Source organism: Pogona vitticeps, chromosome 5 (assembly GCF_051106095.1).
Source record: "Pogona vitticeps strain Pit_001003342236 chromosome 5, PviZW2.1, whole genome shotgun sequence".
NCBI classification, from domain to species: Eukaryota; Metazoa; Chordata; class Lepidosauria; order Squamata; family Agamidae; genus Pogona; species Pogona vitticeps.
The window spans coordinates 12,416,531-12,434,701 of record NC_135787.1 but is presented as its reverse complement, the minus strand read 5'-3'; the positions used below and the strand labels follow the sequence as shown (position 1 = coordinate 12,434,701).

Sequence of the window (18,171 nt, the reverse complement as noted above, 5' to 3'; positions counted from 1 at the left end):
TCTTCTGGACAGACTCTTAAATAGGAGTGTGCCAAATGCTGCTTCGGTAACATACTTCTTATCCATTCACTTTATTTGTTTTGAAATTTTAAAATAATGTTTTATTGTATTTTAAAAATTTCTGTGGTTTCAGGTGTAGTTCGGCAGATTATCAAACTTTCTAAACAAATAAATCTTCCCTTAAACAAATATATAGTTACGTACATTTAGAACATTCAAAAAATGTCTAAATAATTCTTTGGGAAAAAAAGATCTAAAAAAAATTCCAGATAAATATACATCCTTTTAAATTTGTCAAAATTTTGATTTCATGTTTTCCAGTGTTTAAACTGGGTTCTTAAGATGGAAATAAGAACTGAATGGATAAAACCCAGCCAGAGTTAAATACAAATCACTCTAATGGGTGTATGGATGAAGGATTGGTATCCTGACATAGAACAGCTCTCCATATGTTTAGGTTAACTCAGAAATAAACCTCAGGCTGTTCAATGGGTTTTCCTTCTAAATGTCATAACATGAGTGGTCTTAACCGACCAGATAGGTGGGATATAAACAAAATAAATAAAATAAATGCCAGCTTACATTTCTGCCCCTGGAATCACAGGCAGATAACAAGACTTGACCAGTGCTTGGAAACTCTTTCTGAATGCTGGAAATGCATGTGAGAATTGGAGAAGCAGGAAATAAAATGGATTTTTCCATAAAAATTCCATCATTTTGTAATTGTAGCGCTCACATGCATTTAAATCAACTCTCTGCTGCATACCACGGCTTTCAGGTTGGTAAAATGATTTGTAAGGCCACCATCTGGTGGCAAAACATGGAATTGATTCATCCTTCTGTAGCTATTTTGGTCACGCTTTCAAACATGTGCTGGATCTAACCAGCATTCCTTACTAGAAGAGTTCCAGTGCAAATTGTTGTTGTTTAGTCGTTTAATCGTGTCCGACTCTTCGTGACCCCATGGACCAGAGCACGCCAGGCCCTCCTGTCTTTCACTGCCTCCCAGAGTTGGGTCAAATTCATGTTGGTCGCTTCGATGACACTGTCCAACCATCTCACCCTCTGTCCAGTGCAAATAACACTTTTCAGCTCACTGTTCTATGAAAATCTCATTCATCACCCAGCCATAAGACACTTATTTTCATTGTCTCCAAGAGGATCTCAACAACTCAGAGCTGGCTGATTCCTAAGTACTGTAGAGGAGTTCCCTAGATCAGGCATGGGGAAAGTGTGGCCTTCCTTCCCATCAGCCTCAGCCAGCATCACCAAATGTGATGGGTTATGGGAATTTCCATTCAAAATTTGGTCCACACATTCTCCATTCCTGCCCGGAATGCTATGCACTTTTGGAATGTTCTGAGTGTTTTACATAGCTAGACCTTCTGTCTTTTCGTTAAGTGACTATATTGGGCGGTTTTCAATGCATTTCAATGGGGTTTTTAATTTCACTTTACGATGTTTTCGCTTAACAGCGATTTTCCTGGAACGGATTATCGTTGTTAAGTGAGGCACCACTGTATATTGAATGGGCTGCCAGGGCAGACTCTTGTATAAAGAGAAATAACTGTCAGAAGGGGAAATGGAAGCCTTGAAGGTCCCCATCAGTTTGCTTCTAAACAGTCACAAGTCAGCTGGGCACAGTAACCCTCTCCCAAACACAAGTAACAAAATTTTACCCAGGAGTAGGAAATGCTTGGTTGCCAACAAGCAACAATATTAAGAGGTACCTGTGTTTTAAATTTCCAGAATACCAAAATTCTAGCTTTTATGTTTCTGATAAATAAGTTTGGAGAATAGTGACAGTGCACAAGAAAATATCAGAAGCCAACAAGGATATACGTCTGACGTTCGTAAGTGATGGGTCTTTGGTGATGTTGATTTGTTCATCACAATTATGAGCAATAACAGCAGGAATTATACAAAGGTACATATAACAAGGGGGACATGGTGGCGCTGCGGGTTAAACCGCAGAAGCCTCTGTGCTTCAGGGTCAGAAGACCAGCAGTCATAAGATCGAATACAAATGACGGAGTGAGATCCCGTCTCTTGTCCTAGCTCCTGCCAACCTAGCAGTTCGAAAGCATGTAAAAATGCGAGCAGATAAATAGGTACCACCTCGGTGGGAGGGTAGCAGTGTTCCGTGTCTAGTCGCGCTCGACAGGTGACCACAGAAACTGTCTTCGGACAAACGCTGGCTCTACGGCTTGGAAACGGGGATGAGCACCGACCCCTAGAGTCAGACACGATTGGACTAAATGTCAAGGGGAACCTTTACCTTTAAATATAATAAATCATTTATACAAAGCACAGAATTTATGCAACATTGCCCCAGATTATTATCCTTAACAATGGAGTATACACACCTCTGGGAAAGAAAACAGTAACTACCAAAGATTAGAAATATAGATTTTTATTTCAATTTACAATAAGGCAACATGACATATTTCTCAGACAGTGACAGATAGACATATAGGCTGTTGCCAACACAGTCCATGAGAGAAGTGTATTTTATTAAACATTGCTTATCTCTGGTATTTCTTCCCTCCCATCTGTAAGAGTTTTAATATTAAAGTTGTAAACAAAATTGCAAGGCTGGACTTTTTAAATTGCTTGCCCTTTTCTCTTGTCCAGGGCACGTATACATATATAGAGAAGGAGACTGACTGAATCAGTCATATTTCTGGATTTATTGGGATTTTTTTAGAAATATGTTTGAGAGAAGGGGTGGGTTTCTCTCAAGAAGTGAAAAATCTTGCAACTCTCCCAAAGTACACAGCCTGTTCTACCTCTTCATCGTGACTTCTAAATAAAGTCGACCAGCCATCCACATTTAGACTGATAATATTCAGATAGTTATTTCCTCCTGAAGACATCTCATCAACAACAAGGACCGGAAAACAACAAAAACAAACAAACAAACAAAAAACCCACCCAGAAAACTACCTCGGAAATGTAAGACCATCTATTCAAGTAATCAACGCACAGCAACCAGTCAGAGTGAACAGGAAGGAAAATTTGTTCAAACATTCCATAAACACGGGGAGGATACCACTGCTGGCATACAATTAAATAATTCCATTTTATTGTTATGTACATTCCCTTTGGAGAAAGACTCCAAATTTGCAGACCATCTTTTTTTTTAAGCACCAGGATTTTCCACTCTGCTTCGAGATCCATTCCTCTTTTCCAGACATCAAGACTGGGAACTCACGGGAGGATGGAAGCAAACCGATGAGAAAACTAAGCATCTCCCTTCCATTGCCCACGCTTGGTGCTTTATTATCGTTCTCTAACTGGAGAAAAAAGCCAAATTATTCTGTGGTGCTGAGGCAAAAGAAATCACAACTGGGAGCTTTCAGTCCGAGTCTGTGGTTCCACTTGACGTTGCTCCGTTACCTATGATCATTTTGCTGTAGTTTTTCTGTTCTTCCTCCTTGAAAGTCTCTTTCACTTTAGCTCGTTTCAAACCCCCATCCCTTGAAACAAGGAAAAAAGGGAGATACAAGAAGCATTACCTTTACCCATCATGATAACATCTTAAATTCATTTAGCTTCTAATGATCTTTAATTCTGAGACTGAAAATGTAACCTCTCCATTCTTGGGTGGGTCTCTGGTTCTTGTTGTGTTTACATTATTTAAGTCACATTTAATGCATTGCCCAAGCATTTACTTGATCTTTCAGTTCTTGTTCCACATACATCTGCAATTCGTGGGCACAACGTGCAGAATTATTGTACACCTTTGCCATCCAGAATTTGCCACCTTTTATATAACACCCTAAAAGCTGTACTGGGATACAGTCTCAAAAATGATAGAATGATTTCAATACGAATCCAAGGCAGACCTTTCAACATCACAGTAACCCAACTTGATGCACCAACCACCCATGCTGAAGAGGCTGAAACTGACCTATTCTATGAAGACTTACAACACCTTCTAGAACTGACACCAAAGAAAGATGTTCTTCTCATTATAGGGGACTGGAATGCTAAAGTAGGGAGTCAAGAGATAGCAGTGACCAGAAGATTGGAAAAGATCAGTCTACATCCCAATCCTAAAGAACAGCAGTGCCAAAGAGTGCTCCAACTCCTATACAATTGTACTCATTTCACATGCTAGCAAGGTTATGCTCAAAATCCTACAAGGTAGGCTTCAGCAGTATGTGGACCAAGAACTCCCAGAAGTACAAGCTGGATTTCGAGGGGGCAGAGGAACTAGAGACCAAATTGCTAACATGTGCTGGATTACGGAGAAAGCCACAGAGTTCCAGAAAAACATCTACTTCTGCTTCATTGACTACACAAAAGCCTCTGACTGTGTGGGCCACAGCAAACTATGGCAAGTTCTTAAAGAAATGGGAGTGCCTGACCACCTAATCTATCTCCTGAGAAATACACGGGACAGGAAGCAACAGTTAGAACTGGATATGGAACAATTGATTGGTTCAAAATTGGGAAAAGAGTACGACAAGGCTCTGATGTTAGGAAACTATGAAGGCAAGAGGAGAAGGGGACGACAGAGGACGAGATGGTTGGACAGTGTCATTGAAGCAACCAACATGAATTTGACCCAACTTCAGGAGGCTATGGAAGACAGGAGGGCCTGGCGTGCTCTGGTCCGTGGGGTCACAAAGAGTCGGACATGACTTAATGACTAAACAACAACAACATTGACCTTCAGCCAGCTGGGTACTCAACTGACCAAGCTTGGAGGGATAGAAGGCCCAGATATCTGGGACTGAACCTGAGTTTTGAGCAGAGATTTTGCTGCAGTACTGCAGTGTAACCACTGCGCTATGGGGCTCCTAGTAAGTAAGTTGTTGTTGTTTAGTCGTTTCCGACTCTTCATGACCCCCATGGACCAGAGCACACCAGGCCCTCCTGTCTTCCACTGCCTCCCAGAGTTGGGTCAAATTCATTGGTAGCTTCGGTGACACTGTCCAACCATCTTGTCCTCTGTCGTCCCCTTCTCCTCTTGCCTTTGCACTTTCCCAACATCAGGGTCTTTTCCAGGGAGTCCTCTCTTCTCATGAGATAGTCAAAGTATTGGAGCTTCAGCTTCATGATCTGTCCTTAGGAGACTCCTAAAAAGGAAGAAGTTCAGCGAAGAATGTGCAACTAGAGAGCACCAAGGTATCATCACTGCAAAGGGAAAGCAAAATATAGCTACTCATATCCTTGTTCAACCCTCTTTTCACTAGTTTCAAAAAATAGATTCTGCTGCATTGCAAATTCCTTCCAACCTTTCCCTGCAACATCATCCCACAGCCATTGAAGGGAGCAGTACAGTCAGAGTTGGCTTGGGGATGATATCGCAAAGCTGATTCAGAACAAGACCAGGAAGCACTAACTCACTGCCAGGGGTGGTCACAAGCTCCAAAGTCTTGGGAATCAATTTTCTACCCTCTTGCACCTACTGCATGCCATATCACACCCACAATTTGCAGGGCAGTTAAGCAGGGAGAAACTAGACTTGGCCACAAATCCATTTCCACTTTCACAAAATCCAGGGGTAATTAGATGCTGTGAGTTTGCATGAATCCCATTTTTATCCCCAATCCTTGGTGAGTGAACACGTCTGGCCCTTTCATCAAAAAACAAATAGCTGTTGGAGCTGGGGAAAGAGAAAGCAATGCTTTGGAACGGCCAGAAGGGGCTCAGGGCTCAGCAGCAGTAATAGCCCAGCCACTTGAAACAGTGTGGAGAGCATGTACAATTTGGTGCATGGACAGAGATTTCATACAGTTGCCCGTTCCCCAGGCAAATGCTCCAAAAGGAACAGGAAAATGTGCAGTCCAATGGATAACAGGTAACATAGACATTGGCCTGTCTGTGCTCAGATTCTTCTCCTACAAGCTATGGATACCAGCCGGGCCATCTATGAAATAAACTGGACCATCCTCGCTCTACCAAGATGGCTTCCGAAGGGCTCCTTTCTTCCTACTGTCTTCCCTTTTGAAATTAAAAAGTGCTTCGAGATTAAGAGGCTGGAATAGAAAACGGTTCCAGAACCGCCTTCTGGATCAGATTTAAGAGTTCTAGAGTGCCACCGACTCAAATGAAAGGGGAAAAAATATCTCCTGATACAAAGCTTTGGCCTCTGAAGCACAGCAATCTTTTTTTTTCCTCACCAGGGCAGTTCAGTCAGTCCTCCTTGGAGAGCAATGGCAGACTTCACCCGGTTGGCAAAGTGAACAGCATCCTCTCCTTCCTGCAAAGCAAGCAACAAAGGGTGAGAAGCCAATCCTCTGCAACCTTCAGGAATGCCACTGGAAATTTAACTATGCCTTTTATAAGAAGGGAGAAACAGAGGGTTTGTTTAAAATATTTATACACCGCCTTTCTCCTAAAGGATCCAAGGTGGCTTACAGAATTAAAAAAAAAAGTTGAAAGCTAAAATAAAAATCATTACAATATTTAAAAAGAAACAGATATCATATTCAAGTTGATTTATGAAGAGCAACATGAAAAACATAAATAAAACAACAGAATACAATAGTTGTTTTTAAAAAATCCTGTTGGTTAAACAGCCCTTTAAAGGAAAGCCTGTCTGAGGAGAAAGGCCTTTGTCTGCTTGCAGAAGGACAGCAAGGATGGGGCCAGCCTGGCTTCCCATGGGAGGGAGTTCCAGAGTCTGGGAGCAGCCACAGAGAAGGCCCTCTTAGATAAGGGGTTTCTGCTTGGTCACTCTCAAGAGGTGACAGGGATTTTGATAGGAAAGAATTTTTTCTTGCATGTCGAAATCCCAGCATCTGAGCAAAGCAATATTAGAAATTTTTAAAAAAATACCTCTCTTGTCATTGGTGGCAGATACCACACGTGGCATACGATGGCCCAGCTTGTCATAATTCGCAGGAGATAGCTTACGATGCCATACTTGCTGCTGTTCCAGAAGGCATCGCCAAACTGGGGGTCATACTGAAAAACGAGGACAAACATTTTCATCCCTAATTCCAAAACCCAAGCGGACATTTCAGAGCACATGTACCACAATGCTTCAACTAGGTTTATTTTAAATGTATACATAACCCATTTACAAAATACAAATTAAAACCAGGCTATCTTTTAAAATGAATTAATATAACCAATTACTCAACTTAGCATTGAGACTCGACTCTGTGGCCAGTATCCTATTGCGTAGTAGCTCCACCTGCACAACAGGAGGGATCCTGCTGGCAGATGCAGATTGCCAGTAATTAAGGTACCACCAGAAAGACTTATGCTCTCTTACCTTGATGGCAACTGGGTAGATGGTGCCACCTATCTCAAAACTTCCCTTTTTAAACATCATTACTGAAGTGTTGTTTATACAAGTGCCTGGCCAAAGAGAAAGCATTAGAGTGAGATCAATAACACAAGCATGCACACAAACACAAGTGGTGCAAATAATTTGAGGGAGTAGATAAGGGGAGAAACCTTCATCCACCAGGATAAATACATCCCTACCTAAAAAGTTCTCCAGATTTCCTTTCCTCTGTTGGATCTTGCAAGAGACTAACAGTTCCATAAAATGGGGGTGAGAGATTGTCAGTAATTACCATTGATATGATCAAATCAAGCCTGAAATCTCTCACTGAAGGTTCAAATGGCTAAACTGAAGCTATCATACTCTGGGCATATCCAGCAAAGAGAAGACCATGCTGGAGCAGACAAATGGAAGGTGGTAGCAAAAGAGGAAGACGGAACATGAGTTGGTTTGACTCAAAAAGGGAAGCCACGGCTTTAGTTTGCAAGGCTCAAACAGGCTGTTAACAATAAGACCTTTTGGAGGTCTTTAACTCACTGGTTCTTAACCTTGGGTTGCTCAGGAGTTTTGGACTGCAACTTCCAGAAGCCTTCACTACCAGCTGTCCTGACTGGGGTTTCTGGGAGTTGCAGTTCAAAAGCATCCAAGTAACAAAGGTTAAGAACCACTGCTTTAACTAATAGGGTCACCGTAAGTCAGAAAAGTAACTTGACATGTAACAAAAAAGAGTACTATTTACCATAGTAATAACTACCTCAAAGTCCAAAATGTGAGAGACCATGTCATGACCCTAGTTTGCTCATTCCTCAGCTCTCACCTCCCCGTGATCCACACCATGAGGTAGCAAAAGCATTGAGGATAAGCGGAACAGGCCCTGTTTTCAGCATTTACACACCAAACACTTATACTTTCTGTTCCGTGTCTGAAAGGGGAGTCGACGCGTCTGGAGTTCTGGTTCTGGCGAACCTTGCAGCCTGACCAATCTTACGGCCCAGGCTGACCGTGATGAAATCTGGTGGCTGTACTTCATGAATGCTTTGAGGCCAAGAGGTTCTTTCACTGTCTTCCAATTGCATGGGCCTTCCACGGCTAGGGTTTTCAATTACACAAAAAGGCTGAGCTCTCAGATGCTGTGCAAATGCGGGGCAGAGAGGGCCAGCCAGCAAGCATGGGCATTTTGGAATGGAGTGAACCTTCAGCTCTCCAGATTTGGTGTGCGTTTGAAAGTGGAGGCTGGGTGAAGAGAGAGAAAAGTGTGTAGAATTTTCCAAAACATCTTGTGTCCTTGCTCTCCACAAATTCCACATCTCTAGATAGAATTCTGTAAATATTGCTGTCTTGTCAGTGGGAGCTGAAGGACAATTCAAATGATAACACTGTCAGAAAACGGGCACTACCAGATATGAACACTACAAATATTGTACTACCTCTCCCAGATATTTAACTCCCCTTAACAGAGCCAGCTTATACATGTCTCTATGGTATAAGAGATTCTACCCTGCTCTCATGGTCATCCATTATCTGGGGAAATTGCAAATGATTACAAAGAACATCTTGTAGGGGAAAAGTTCATCAAGGACTGTAAATAGACCATCTGATTAACATTCCTGTTACTCTACCATTGTTATCTTACCATTGTTAACCTATGACAGAGGGTCCGCCTTCTTTACAGCAATGGTCCCCAACCTTTTTGACACCAGGGGCTGGTTTAGACCATTCTCCTAAGGACCGGGGGGGGGGGGGGCGGGGGATACTTGTTATGCAGTAGGTTGTTGGAGGATAGCTTTCAATTGAGCTCATAAAGGAAATGGCAAGCAGGAGGTCAGCTGCCATTGAAGCTCCACCTCCTGTCAGATCAGCAGAGGCATAGACCGGTACTCGTCCGCAGCCCAGGGGTTGGGGACCCGGCTTTACAGCACAAGCTTCTACTAAAGACCTGCATATCAAAGATGCTTTCTTACTGACCGCTCACAACCTTGAGGCCCAGTATAAATATTTGCCATGTTGTACCTCCTTCTTTTATGCCTGATGAAGTAGACGTGTCCACAAAAGCTCACATTAAAAAATATATAAAAGTTAGTCTTTAAGGTGCCACCACGCTTTTGCCTTTTTTAAAACCTTTTTTTAAAATTTCTTTTTCACCGTAAGAAATATAAACAAAAGTTCTCTTGCTGATGTCCTCCTCTTACCTTCTGGGAAAATTAGGATGGGCAGTTTGTCCTTGTTGGCCACGTGTTCCCTCAGTCTAAAAGAAATGGAGAAATATTTGAGCTATGGCCTCAGGACTGAGGAGTCAATACTTGGTCATTTCAATGAAACCAGCAAAAAAGGTTCTTAAAACATGAGGCCTGGTTTTCAAGGTTTTTCCCTGGCTCCCTAGGCTCCACTGGTTTCAGAGCAGAGTTTCATATTTTGAGGGTAATAGGAACAAAAGTTTCAACGGAAGGAGGGAAAGATCCTCAACAAGGTACAGTCCAGGATATATTCTAAAATTAAATGGCTGCACCTCGTGTTTTCTAGACCTTTTCGGCTTGAATCCCCAACACTGCCAGCCAGCCAGCACAACCATGCTGGTTGGGGACAATAGAAGTTGTAGTTAATCACATCTGAAATATAACACGTTGAGGAAAGCTGGTGTATTTTAGCAGCATACACTGCACTTCTACGTTGGCTCAGACATGTTGTGAGAATGCCTGATGGTCGGATTCCAAAAGATCTCCTGTATGGAGAATTAGTGCAGGGAAATCGCCCCAGAGGGAGAACACAGCTGACATACAAGGATATCTGCAAGCAGGAGCTGAAGGCCTTAGGAATGGACCTCAACAGATGGGAAACCCTGATCTCTGAGTGCTCAGCCTGGAGGCAGGCGGTGCATCATGGCCTCTCCCAATTTTGTATTTGTCTTCCATGTGGAAGGGATGGTCACTCTCGAATTGGCCTTCTCAGCCACACTAGACGCTGTTCCAAGTCCTCCATTCAGAGCACATTACTCTAGTCTCTCGAGACTGAAGGATGCCTAAATACTGCACTTTTTTATTTTTACTACTTGAAACAAGAAGATTCTACTAGCACAAGTTATTTCAAAACCTCTTTCATTTTAAGCCAATGGGAACTCTACCTCTTCACGTAGGAAGGTAGGGCTATTTATCTAGCTGGGGGGGGGGGGGGGAGTCACTAAAACTGCCAAAAGTAGGAGCTCTTGGCGAATATTTGTATGTGGTTTCCACCACAGCACAAGGGATGCTCCACCCTCAGCACAAAATAATCAGCTTTTTGTCACATGACATTACCTTGCACTGTTTTAGTGGATTGCTCTGTTGCCCAGCAACAGACGTGCAAATTAAACTTAATAAAAACGTATTTTAAGCATTTTTAAAAGAGGAAAAAAGTGTTTGTTTTTTTTAAAAAAAGGCAGCCACAAAACAGTTTCTAAGGGCCAGCTTCAAAACTATTTAAGTGAACAATATGTGATGGGAAGAGCTATATAATTTTTTCATAATATAATCAACCCAACTCGAATCCAGATTTCCTTCCTTTCAAAAGGCACACCAAATTAGAGATAGACAGAAACTGTGTCAGCTAAACATCTAGTATTTATATTCTGAGATTATGGACAGTAAATGTGTGTTGTAGTGACCACTGCGTCAAGAGTTAGTTGGAAGAGGCTTTGGGGTACTCTACTCCTACCTCTACTCTTCAAATATACTGAACTACAAGACCCATGAGCTCACTTTGCTGGATGGCAGATTCTAGGCACTATAATCCAATCCTGCAGAAGGGCTCCAGGTGATGGAAGGATGCTACAGCTGGTCCTGGACATTTGGGAGATCTATCAAGAAGCAAAAAGGGACATGGTGGCGCTTTGAAGCCTCTGTGCTGCAAAGTCAGAAGACCAGCAGTCATAAGATCGAATCCAAATGACGGAGTGAACTCCCGTCGCTTGTCCCAGCTCCTGCCAACCTAGCAGTTCGAAAGCATGCAAATGTGAGTAGATAAATAGGGACCATCTCAGTGGGAAAGTCATGGCGTTCTGTGTCTAGTCACACTGACCACGGAAACTGTCTACGGACAAACGCTGGCTCTACGACTTGGAAACGGGGATGAGCACCGACCCCTAGAGTCGGACACGATTGGACTAAATGTCAAGGGGAACCTTTACCTTTATCAAGAAGCACATAGCACTTCCACGCAGCAAACAACGAGTATACACACACTTTGCATTTGAATATGGTAAACACTAATTACTCTAGTAGTTATTATGAACAAGCGTCTAGCCTTTTTCTTAAAAACAGAACTGTCTACCTTCTTGTCACTAGATGGCGATCTTTCATTTCCGAGCGTTCAAACCATACATGCGGGCAGGCCTTGACCGTGGCTCTTTGAATGACTCCCATGAGACCGCCATGAGACTGACCAACCTGTAATAAACACACACCAAAAAAAAAACCCATCATCATTAAATCAACACACGTCCCCTCAAAATGGTAGAATTGCCAGTCTTCCTTGCCATAAACAATTCTATTTTCAAGGGGCCAAACTGCATTTCACGGGAGAAATCCAGGGCTCCCGACCTTTAAACATCCTTCAAAATCTAGAGTAGAGGCCCACTAAGCAAGGATGCTGCCGGAAGCAGAAGAGTCATTTAGCACACCAGACCCACCCAAGTCAAGACAGCAGCCACGTTATTCCAATATTAAGGCAGAAAAGGTCCCAGCAGGTTCTCCCAATCCCAGGCAGTAAAAAATGCAGGGTTAACAAACTAAATATCTATTTGCTACCCTTAACAGGACACCCCCAAATCCGCAGTCAGAAATAGCAAGCTTGCTCTGATGAATGAGGACAACTTTTTGAGGTTTCAGGAAAGCAAACACCTCATCCTGAAAATATATTCATTTTAGTAAAGTATAAAGTATTCAGTAAATACAAGGCACAGGGCATTTCAGGGAATTAGTAAACACTGGGCCTTATTTATTTATTTATTTGATTGATTGATTGATTGATTGATTGATTGATTGATTGATTGATTTCTATCCCATCATTCTCTCAATGCTGTGTTCCAAAGTGGTTACCTAGTTTGTATGGTGTAATGTGTGAGAAGTAGTGTAATTCTAAGAATTATGTCTAATTGTGATGAAAGTTGTATATACAGTGGTGCCTCGCACAACGGGTGCCTCACACAATGATGAATTCACACAACGATGCCTTTTTCTGTTAAATTTGCCGCCTCACACAGCGATGTTTCCTATGGGGGATTTTCACACAACGATCTCCCTTTCCGCTCCTGTAAAAGTGTCTTACAATGTTTGGAAGCCGTTTTAAATGCTTGCAATGGTTAGCCCACCTCCGGAAACCTATGCAAACTGATTTTGGTGTTGTTCTGACACTTCGTTAATTTATGATGATTTTTTGAATTTTCTCCATTGGAAACCATTGGATGGTCTGTCTAATGGTTTCCAATGGAGAAAACAAAAAATAATCATAAATTAACGAAGTGTCAGAACAACACCAAAATCAGTTTGCATAGGTTTCAGGAGGTGGGCTAACCATTGCAACCATTTTAAACGGCTTCCAAACATTGTAAGACACTTTTACAGGAGCGAAAAAGGACTTCACAAAGCCATTGAAATGTATTGAGTCGGCTTCAATACATTCCAATGGAGGAAACATTGTTTCACACAGCGATGTTTCCTATGGGGATTTTCACTCAGCGATGGCAATCTGTTCCAATTGGAACGGATTAACCGGTTTTTCAATGCATTCCTATGGGAAATGGTGTTTCACAGAATGATGTTTCACACAACGTTGATTTTTTTTGGAACCAATTAACATCGTTGTGTGAGGCACCACTGTATTGGCTTAAATTAGTGTCAGTAAATCGAATGCAAATTATGCCCCCTTTTTGTGAAAAATATTCTCCCTGCTGGTGTTTCTTGTCCTCCGCTGCTTCTTTTTCGTGAGGTTGCAGAGGCCATCCTAAGCTACATAAGCAAAAAAAAACCCCGTGGGAATACCAGTTCTTAAAACCTATATACAAAGCTGTCAGGATTCAATAAACCCCACACATTTTACCTCTGCCTCCTCTTTCTCTACTCTCCCCATCAAATTTTGGAGTGAAAGAGCAGGAATCCATTCTCTTGTACAATGGAAGAGTGCCACCGTGCTGATGAAGCTACCAACCAGCAATTTATTTACACTGTCATTTCAGGTTGTGTAAATAAAAACACATGCTGATACATTTTTATACAATTGCCAGGATATGTAGCCATCACGAAAACGCAGCATAGGAACTCGTCAAGTTTAGTGATGGTTTGGGTGCCGTTTAAAGACTTTTTGCAATCCTCAAAGTTACAAAATTCATGTTACGCTGACATACCATTGCATAACAGCCATCATTTGTCAGTATTATGACATCTATTGGCGACGTATGGTTGGCAACACAAATTCCTCCTTTCTGCGGTTTGTTCTCCCTGCAGATATACAAAGACAAGAGTTATTCATAGTAACGTCGTGATATGTCACTAGACTTACTAATGTGGCTCCGAGAAACAACAGATTAGAGTGTGAATCCAGTTGCTAATCCCAACTAGACCAGACTCGCTGAATCACATTTGGCAATTGGTGCCACTGGCCTTTACTAGCAATTAGAGATAGGCTGAGTATTAGGAATATGGCATTTGGATATTTGGGACTCCATTCTGGGAGTTCCATCTGACAGACTGACACCTAAATTTCACTCACTGAGGAAAAGACCTCGCTCGAAGGCTTCATGGCCTAGCGCCAACCTAGCTTTCTGTGGAAAAAATTATGAGAGTGGCAATCCAAAAAAATCTGAATGGCACATCTCTATTGAGTATTCCATCACCCAACCACCTACCTATAAACATTTAAGAAAAAGGTATGGTCAGCATCCTATTGATTTAAGCAATCATGAAGGCCAATTTCATAAGCAACTCTGCCTCTTTACCCAATCATCGTGCTCCCCTGCAACCACTCACTGAATTAAAAAAAAATCATATGTCAGATTGCATGATGGACAGAAAGCCAGAACAGAAAAATTCTTATATGATTGCTATTATATCCATAGTTTTTCCATAATATGATTGGCTGGCGTTTCTAAGCAGTTATGTGGTACAAGATGCACTTGAATTAGCATATATATTTTGAAAACAATCGTCTTGAACTACAACTCCCATCAGCCCTACTAAAGCTGATGGAAAAGTATAGTGGGAGTTGTAGTTGAGCAACAGTTGTAAGGCTGGAAGTTGTTCAAACTAGTTCTAAAGCTGTTCCACAGTTCAATAACGGTAAAGCAAACACACTGATAAAACACAGAATACTGGCATATGCATATGCTCCAAGAGCAAAACTGATAACAGAGATCCTCGTTAAATCTGAGTTGGCCTCAGGTTTAATTGTCATCCTATGAAGAACACTTGCGAATGAAAAATGAGTAAAAACATGACTCAGCCTCTACCAGAAATGCACTCTTCAAGATAGATGCTATCAAGAGAACACTCAGAGAACAACAAAGATTACTGAAGGAACATTCTCTGCACATGTGTAAGTTTTTACAAGATACAGTGGTGCCTCACTTAACGAGCGCACCATTTAAAGACGAATCTGCATAGCGACGCGTTTTTTGTGATCGCTAATGCGATCGCATTGCGATGATACCAATGGGCAAAAATTGCATTGTGATGATCGGTAAGCGTTTTGCTTACCGATCTTCGCATTGCGATGTTCTAAAAACAGCTGATCGGCGGTTCCAAAATGGCCACCGGAAGAATAAAATAGCCGCCCGCAGCGTTTTCGCGCCCTGCCCTCGCTTGCCGAGGTGGCAAAAATGGCGGCCGGATGGGGAATCTTCGCTTACCGGTGAGTTTTCACCCCACAGGAACGCATTAAACGGAGTTTAATGCATTCCTACGGGGTTTTACATTCCATATAGCGATGTTTCCGGATAGCGACATTAATCCTGGAACGGATTAACGTTGCTATGTGGGGCACCACTGTACCTTTCAGAACTACACACTAAGTGATGAACACCAACAAAAGCAATACATACAAAATATATGTAAGCATGATGTAAAAATGCATACCAGTCATGAAAGCTTTTCTGGTTAAGAAACTTACACAGCCTTAGTTAAAGCAGCTATAAAGTGTTATCATCAGGGCTTTCTTGAGCACCCCCGCGGAATAATGCCGGCATGAGTATCTCCAGAACTGTGCGGCCAACACTAAGAAGGCACTGTTATCTTACTGTCACCAACCTAACCAATCTTATTGGAAGCAAGATCATACACATGAAGGCACTCCTTGAAGATACTACGTTGAACATCTTAGAAGCTATGCAAGGACAGTCTGGCTAGTACTTGGATAGGAGATTACCAGGGAATACTGGGGATCCCCAGACAGGATAGGAAAGAATCCTATCTGAAACCCTGGTGGGCTACTATTACTCAGAGTTGACAACACTGGCTAATGGACCAATGGTTTAAACTCTATGTGAAATCTCAACAAGCAAGTTGAGTAAGATCATGCTCAGGCATCACAGCATTTGCTTCATATGAGTCACCTGCATGACGGCTAGGTGGGGGCACACCTGTTCTTCCATTACACACATACAATACTGCAAAGTAATATATAAATGGGAGTCAAAAATAATGCAAATACTTCTTTAGGCATGGCTGTAAAATCCAAGAACATGACGCTGCTCAAGTAGGTAGGAATCAAATCTAAAGCTATGCATTTTTTTCAGCTCTGTGTATTCAACAATAAGAAACAGGCAAGCTGTCTGCATTAAAGTGACCCAAGTTCTGCCTAAAGAAAAGCTAGATACTGCAGTATGTATGCATCCCATTACGCTGCATTGTTCATCTTTGCTGTTATGAAGATAAGCATAGTGGGGATCACTGATGCCCTGCCTTTAACCTCTATGAAATTCCTAGCCTTGGGAACAGCAGTTCAAAGATGTAACTTTTCCAAATTTTACAGGAAACAGATCAGGCTTAAGACTTTGCCTGCACGACACTCTCATTTGCAACACTGTGAAGGAGATATACTTTTACTCACTTGTTGTGGTAATAGATGGTTCCAGAAAGGGCTCTCACAAGGATCCGGGAACATGTGAGATGGACAAGATCGCTCAGCCAGTCTTTGGTTCTATTAAATAGGGAGGATGATGAAGTTTGGATAAGAGCAAGAACGGCACAGCCTTGTCCTACTTAAAGAATCACAGCACCAGCAATTATAGTGCGCTCTCTTGCTTTTAATGTGTTTTTAGTCCTGATTTTATTTACCATTTTTACCATAATGCTTGTTTAATTCTTTTACATGCTTGTATACTTATTGCTTTTAGCTTTCAAACATGGTCCTTTTCATGACATGCTTCCTTAGGTCCTTTTAAGGAGAAAGGCAAGGTAAAAATATTTTAAATAGATAGATAAAACAACACTGCAAGCAGCTTTACGTTAATGGCCAGGAAGGAGTCAGCATGTAGCACATACATAAACAAACAAACAAACAAAAACAGGGGGAGAAACCAGCCCACCATTTCAGTAGCACCCTAGATATAGCACAGGGACAGACAATTCTCAAAGATTTTAAACTTTAAAAGCCCCACACATTCACTAGCGCCCAAATGATGTTTGAAAATGTATAATAAATACTTTGGGGGACATGGGACTCAATAGAGCCTGGAGGAGGGGGACAAACTTAGCAAAATGTTTTCCCATCGCTCCTGGTGAACACAGAGCGGCTTTCTGAGCCAAAATTGTAATTACTTAATTAAACCAACATTGACCTGGGATGCTAGTGGCACTAGAAATTAGAGAAAAGCATATTCAAACATTAGGGTTAGCAGGCATGGGTTGAACTTTTAAAAAACACTTTTTTCTAGCACCTTAAAAACCTACACATTTATCGTGGCATATGCTTTCCTATGCTGAAGTCCACTTCGTCATCAGATACATTCATTGCCTCAAACTAGCACGGGTGTAGACCAATACAGTACACATAAAGGGAAAGGAAATTTCACTTGATGTGAATCAACAAAGTGAAAGGCCCTTTTTTAAAATGTGGATAATGACATTAAAACTTTATGTAAAAAAAATTTTCCAACTGAATTTAGGAACTCCTCCCAAGATGCGTTGCTGTGCTTGTTTTGAAGTCTTGTTTTTGCTGCAACAGATGTTCAAGGTTTTTTGTTTTTGCTTATAAGCAAGAGTCTACATTTCTCTCATTGCCTGGAGAAGATACAGGCGCTGCTATGGGCATAATTTCACTGTCTACTTCATGCCTTTGCTAAAGATGTTGGAGGTACATAGATGTTGCCCATACACACAGAGAGACGGGTTTAAGGACTCTTTTCAGTCTAAATTGAGTTCTCTCACCCCATACTGATGAGGGTAAGAAAAAGCTTTCGTACCTACCTCCATGCAAGGCTGAATCCTCAGATTCCAACCTGCCCCCCGTTTGAAAACAAGAAATGGCCACAAATTTACAGAAATGTTTTGACAGCTTAAAAAAAAGTGGAAGGACACAACTTGTGCCACCCGAGTCATATACCTTCCTGGAGGTTTCCAGAGGTATTGGTTCTCCCTTTCTCTGGAAGGACTTGAACAAGGGCCGGGCGGGGGTGGGTGGGCTGCTTACAAGACTCTTCAGGCAGTCAGAAGGGCCTTGGTGGGCTGCCTCCTCAGTTTCCTTTCCTACTCTAGACAGAACAAAGCTGATGTAAATAGTTCATTATGTGGTAAAACTCTCTTTCAGCTTTACCTCATGGCACAGTGGTTAAACTGCAGCACCTCAGCCAAAACTCTCCTCACAACCTAGTTGTGAGGTATCCAGTTCGACCTTCTGAGGTCAGTAAACGGAATGCCCACCTGGTGGTGGTAGGTAATGTGTAGTGTGCATAATTACAT

The 18,171-nt window shown here is 42.0% G+C and overlaps 1 protein-coding gene across 2 annotated transcripts in view; it reads right to left on the bottom strand.

Moving 5' to 3' along the window:
- Positions 1-2,397: 2,397 nt before the first annotated feature.
- Positions 2,398-18,171, bottom strand: part of GPAT3 (glycerol-3-phosphate acyltransferase 3) — a 32,385-nt gene continuing 16,611 nt past the window's right edge. For both annotated transcript variants that reach the window (XM_020801765.3, XM_020801766.3), the window contains exons 5-12: positions 16,322-16,411; positions 13,623-13,716; positions 11,552-11,667; positions 9,439-9,494; positions 7,235-7,320; positions 6,793-6,921; positions 6,135-6,214; positions 2,398-3,479 (exon numbers count right to left, since the gene is read on the bottom strand). In XM_020801765.3, the coding sequence (XP_020657424.3) occupies positions 3,359-3,479; positions 6,135-6,214; positions 6,793-6,921; positions 7,235-7,320; positions 9,439-9,494; positions 11,552-11,667; positions 13,623-13,716; positions 16,322-16,411 (772 nt within the window). In that variant the 3' untranslated portion in view covers positions 2,398-3,358. The remainder of the gene's footprint in view (positions 3,480-6,134; positions 6,215-6,792; positions 6,922-7,234; positions 7,321-9,438; positions 9,495-11,551; positions 11,668-13,622; positions 13,717-16,321; positions 16,412-18,171) is intronic.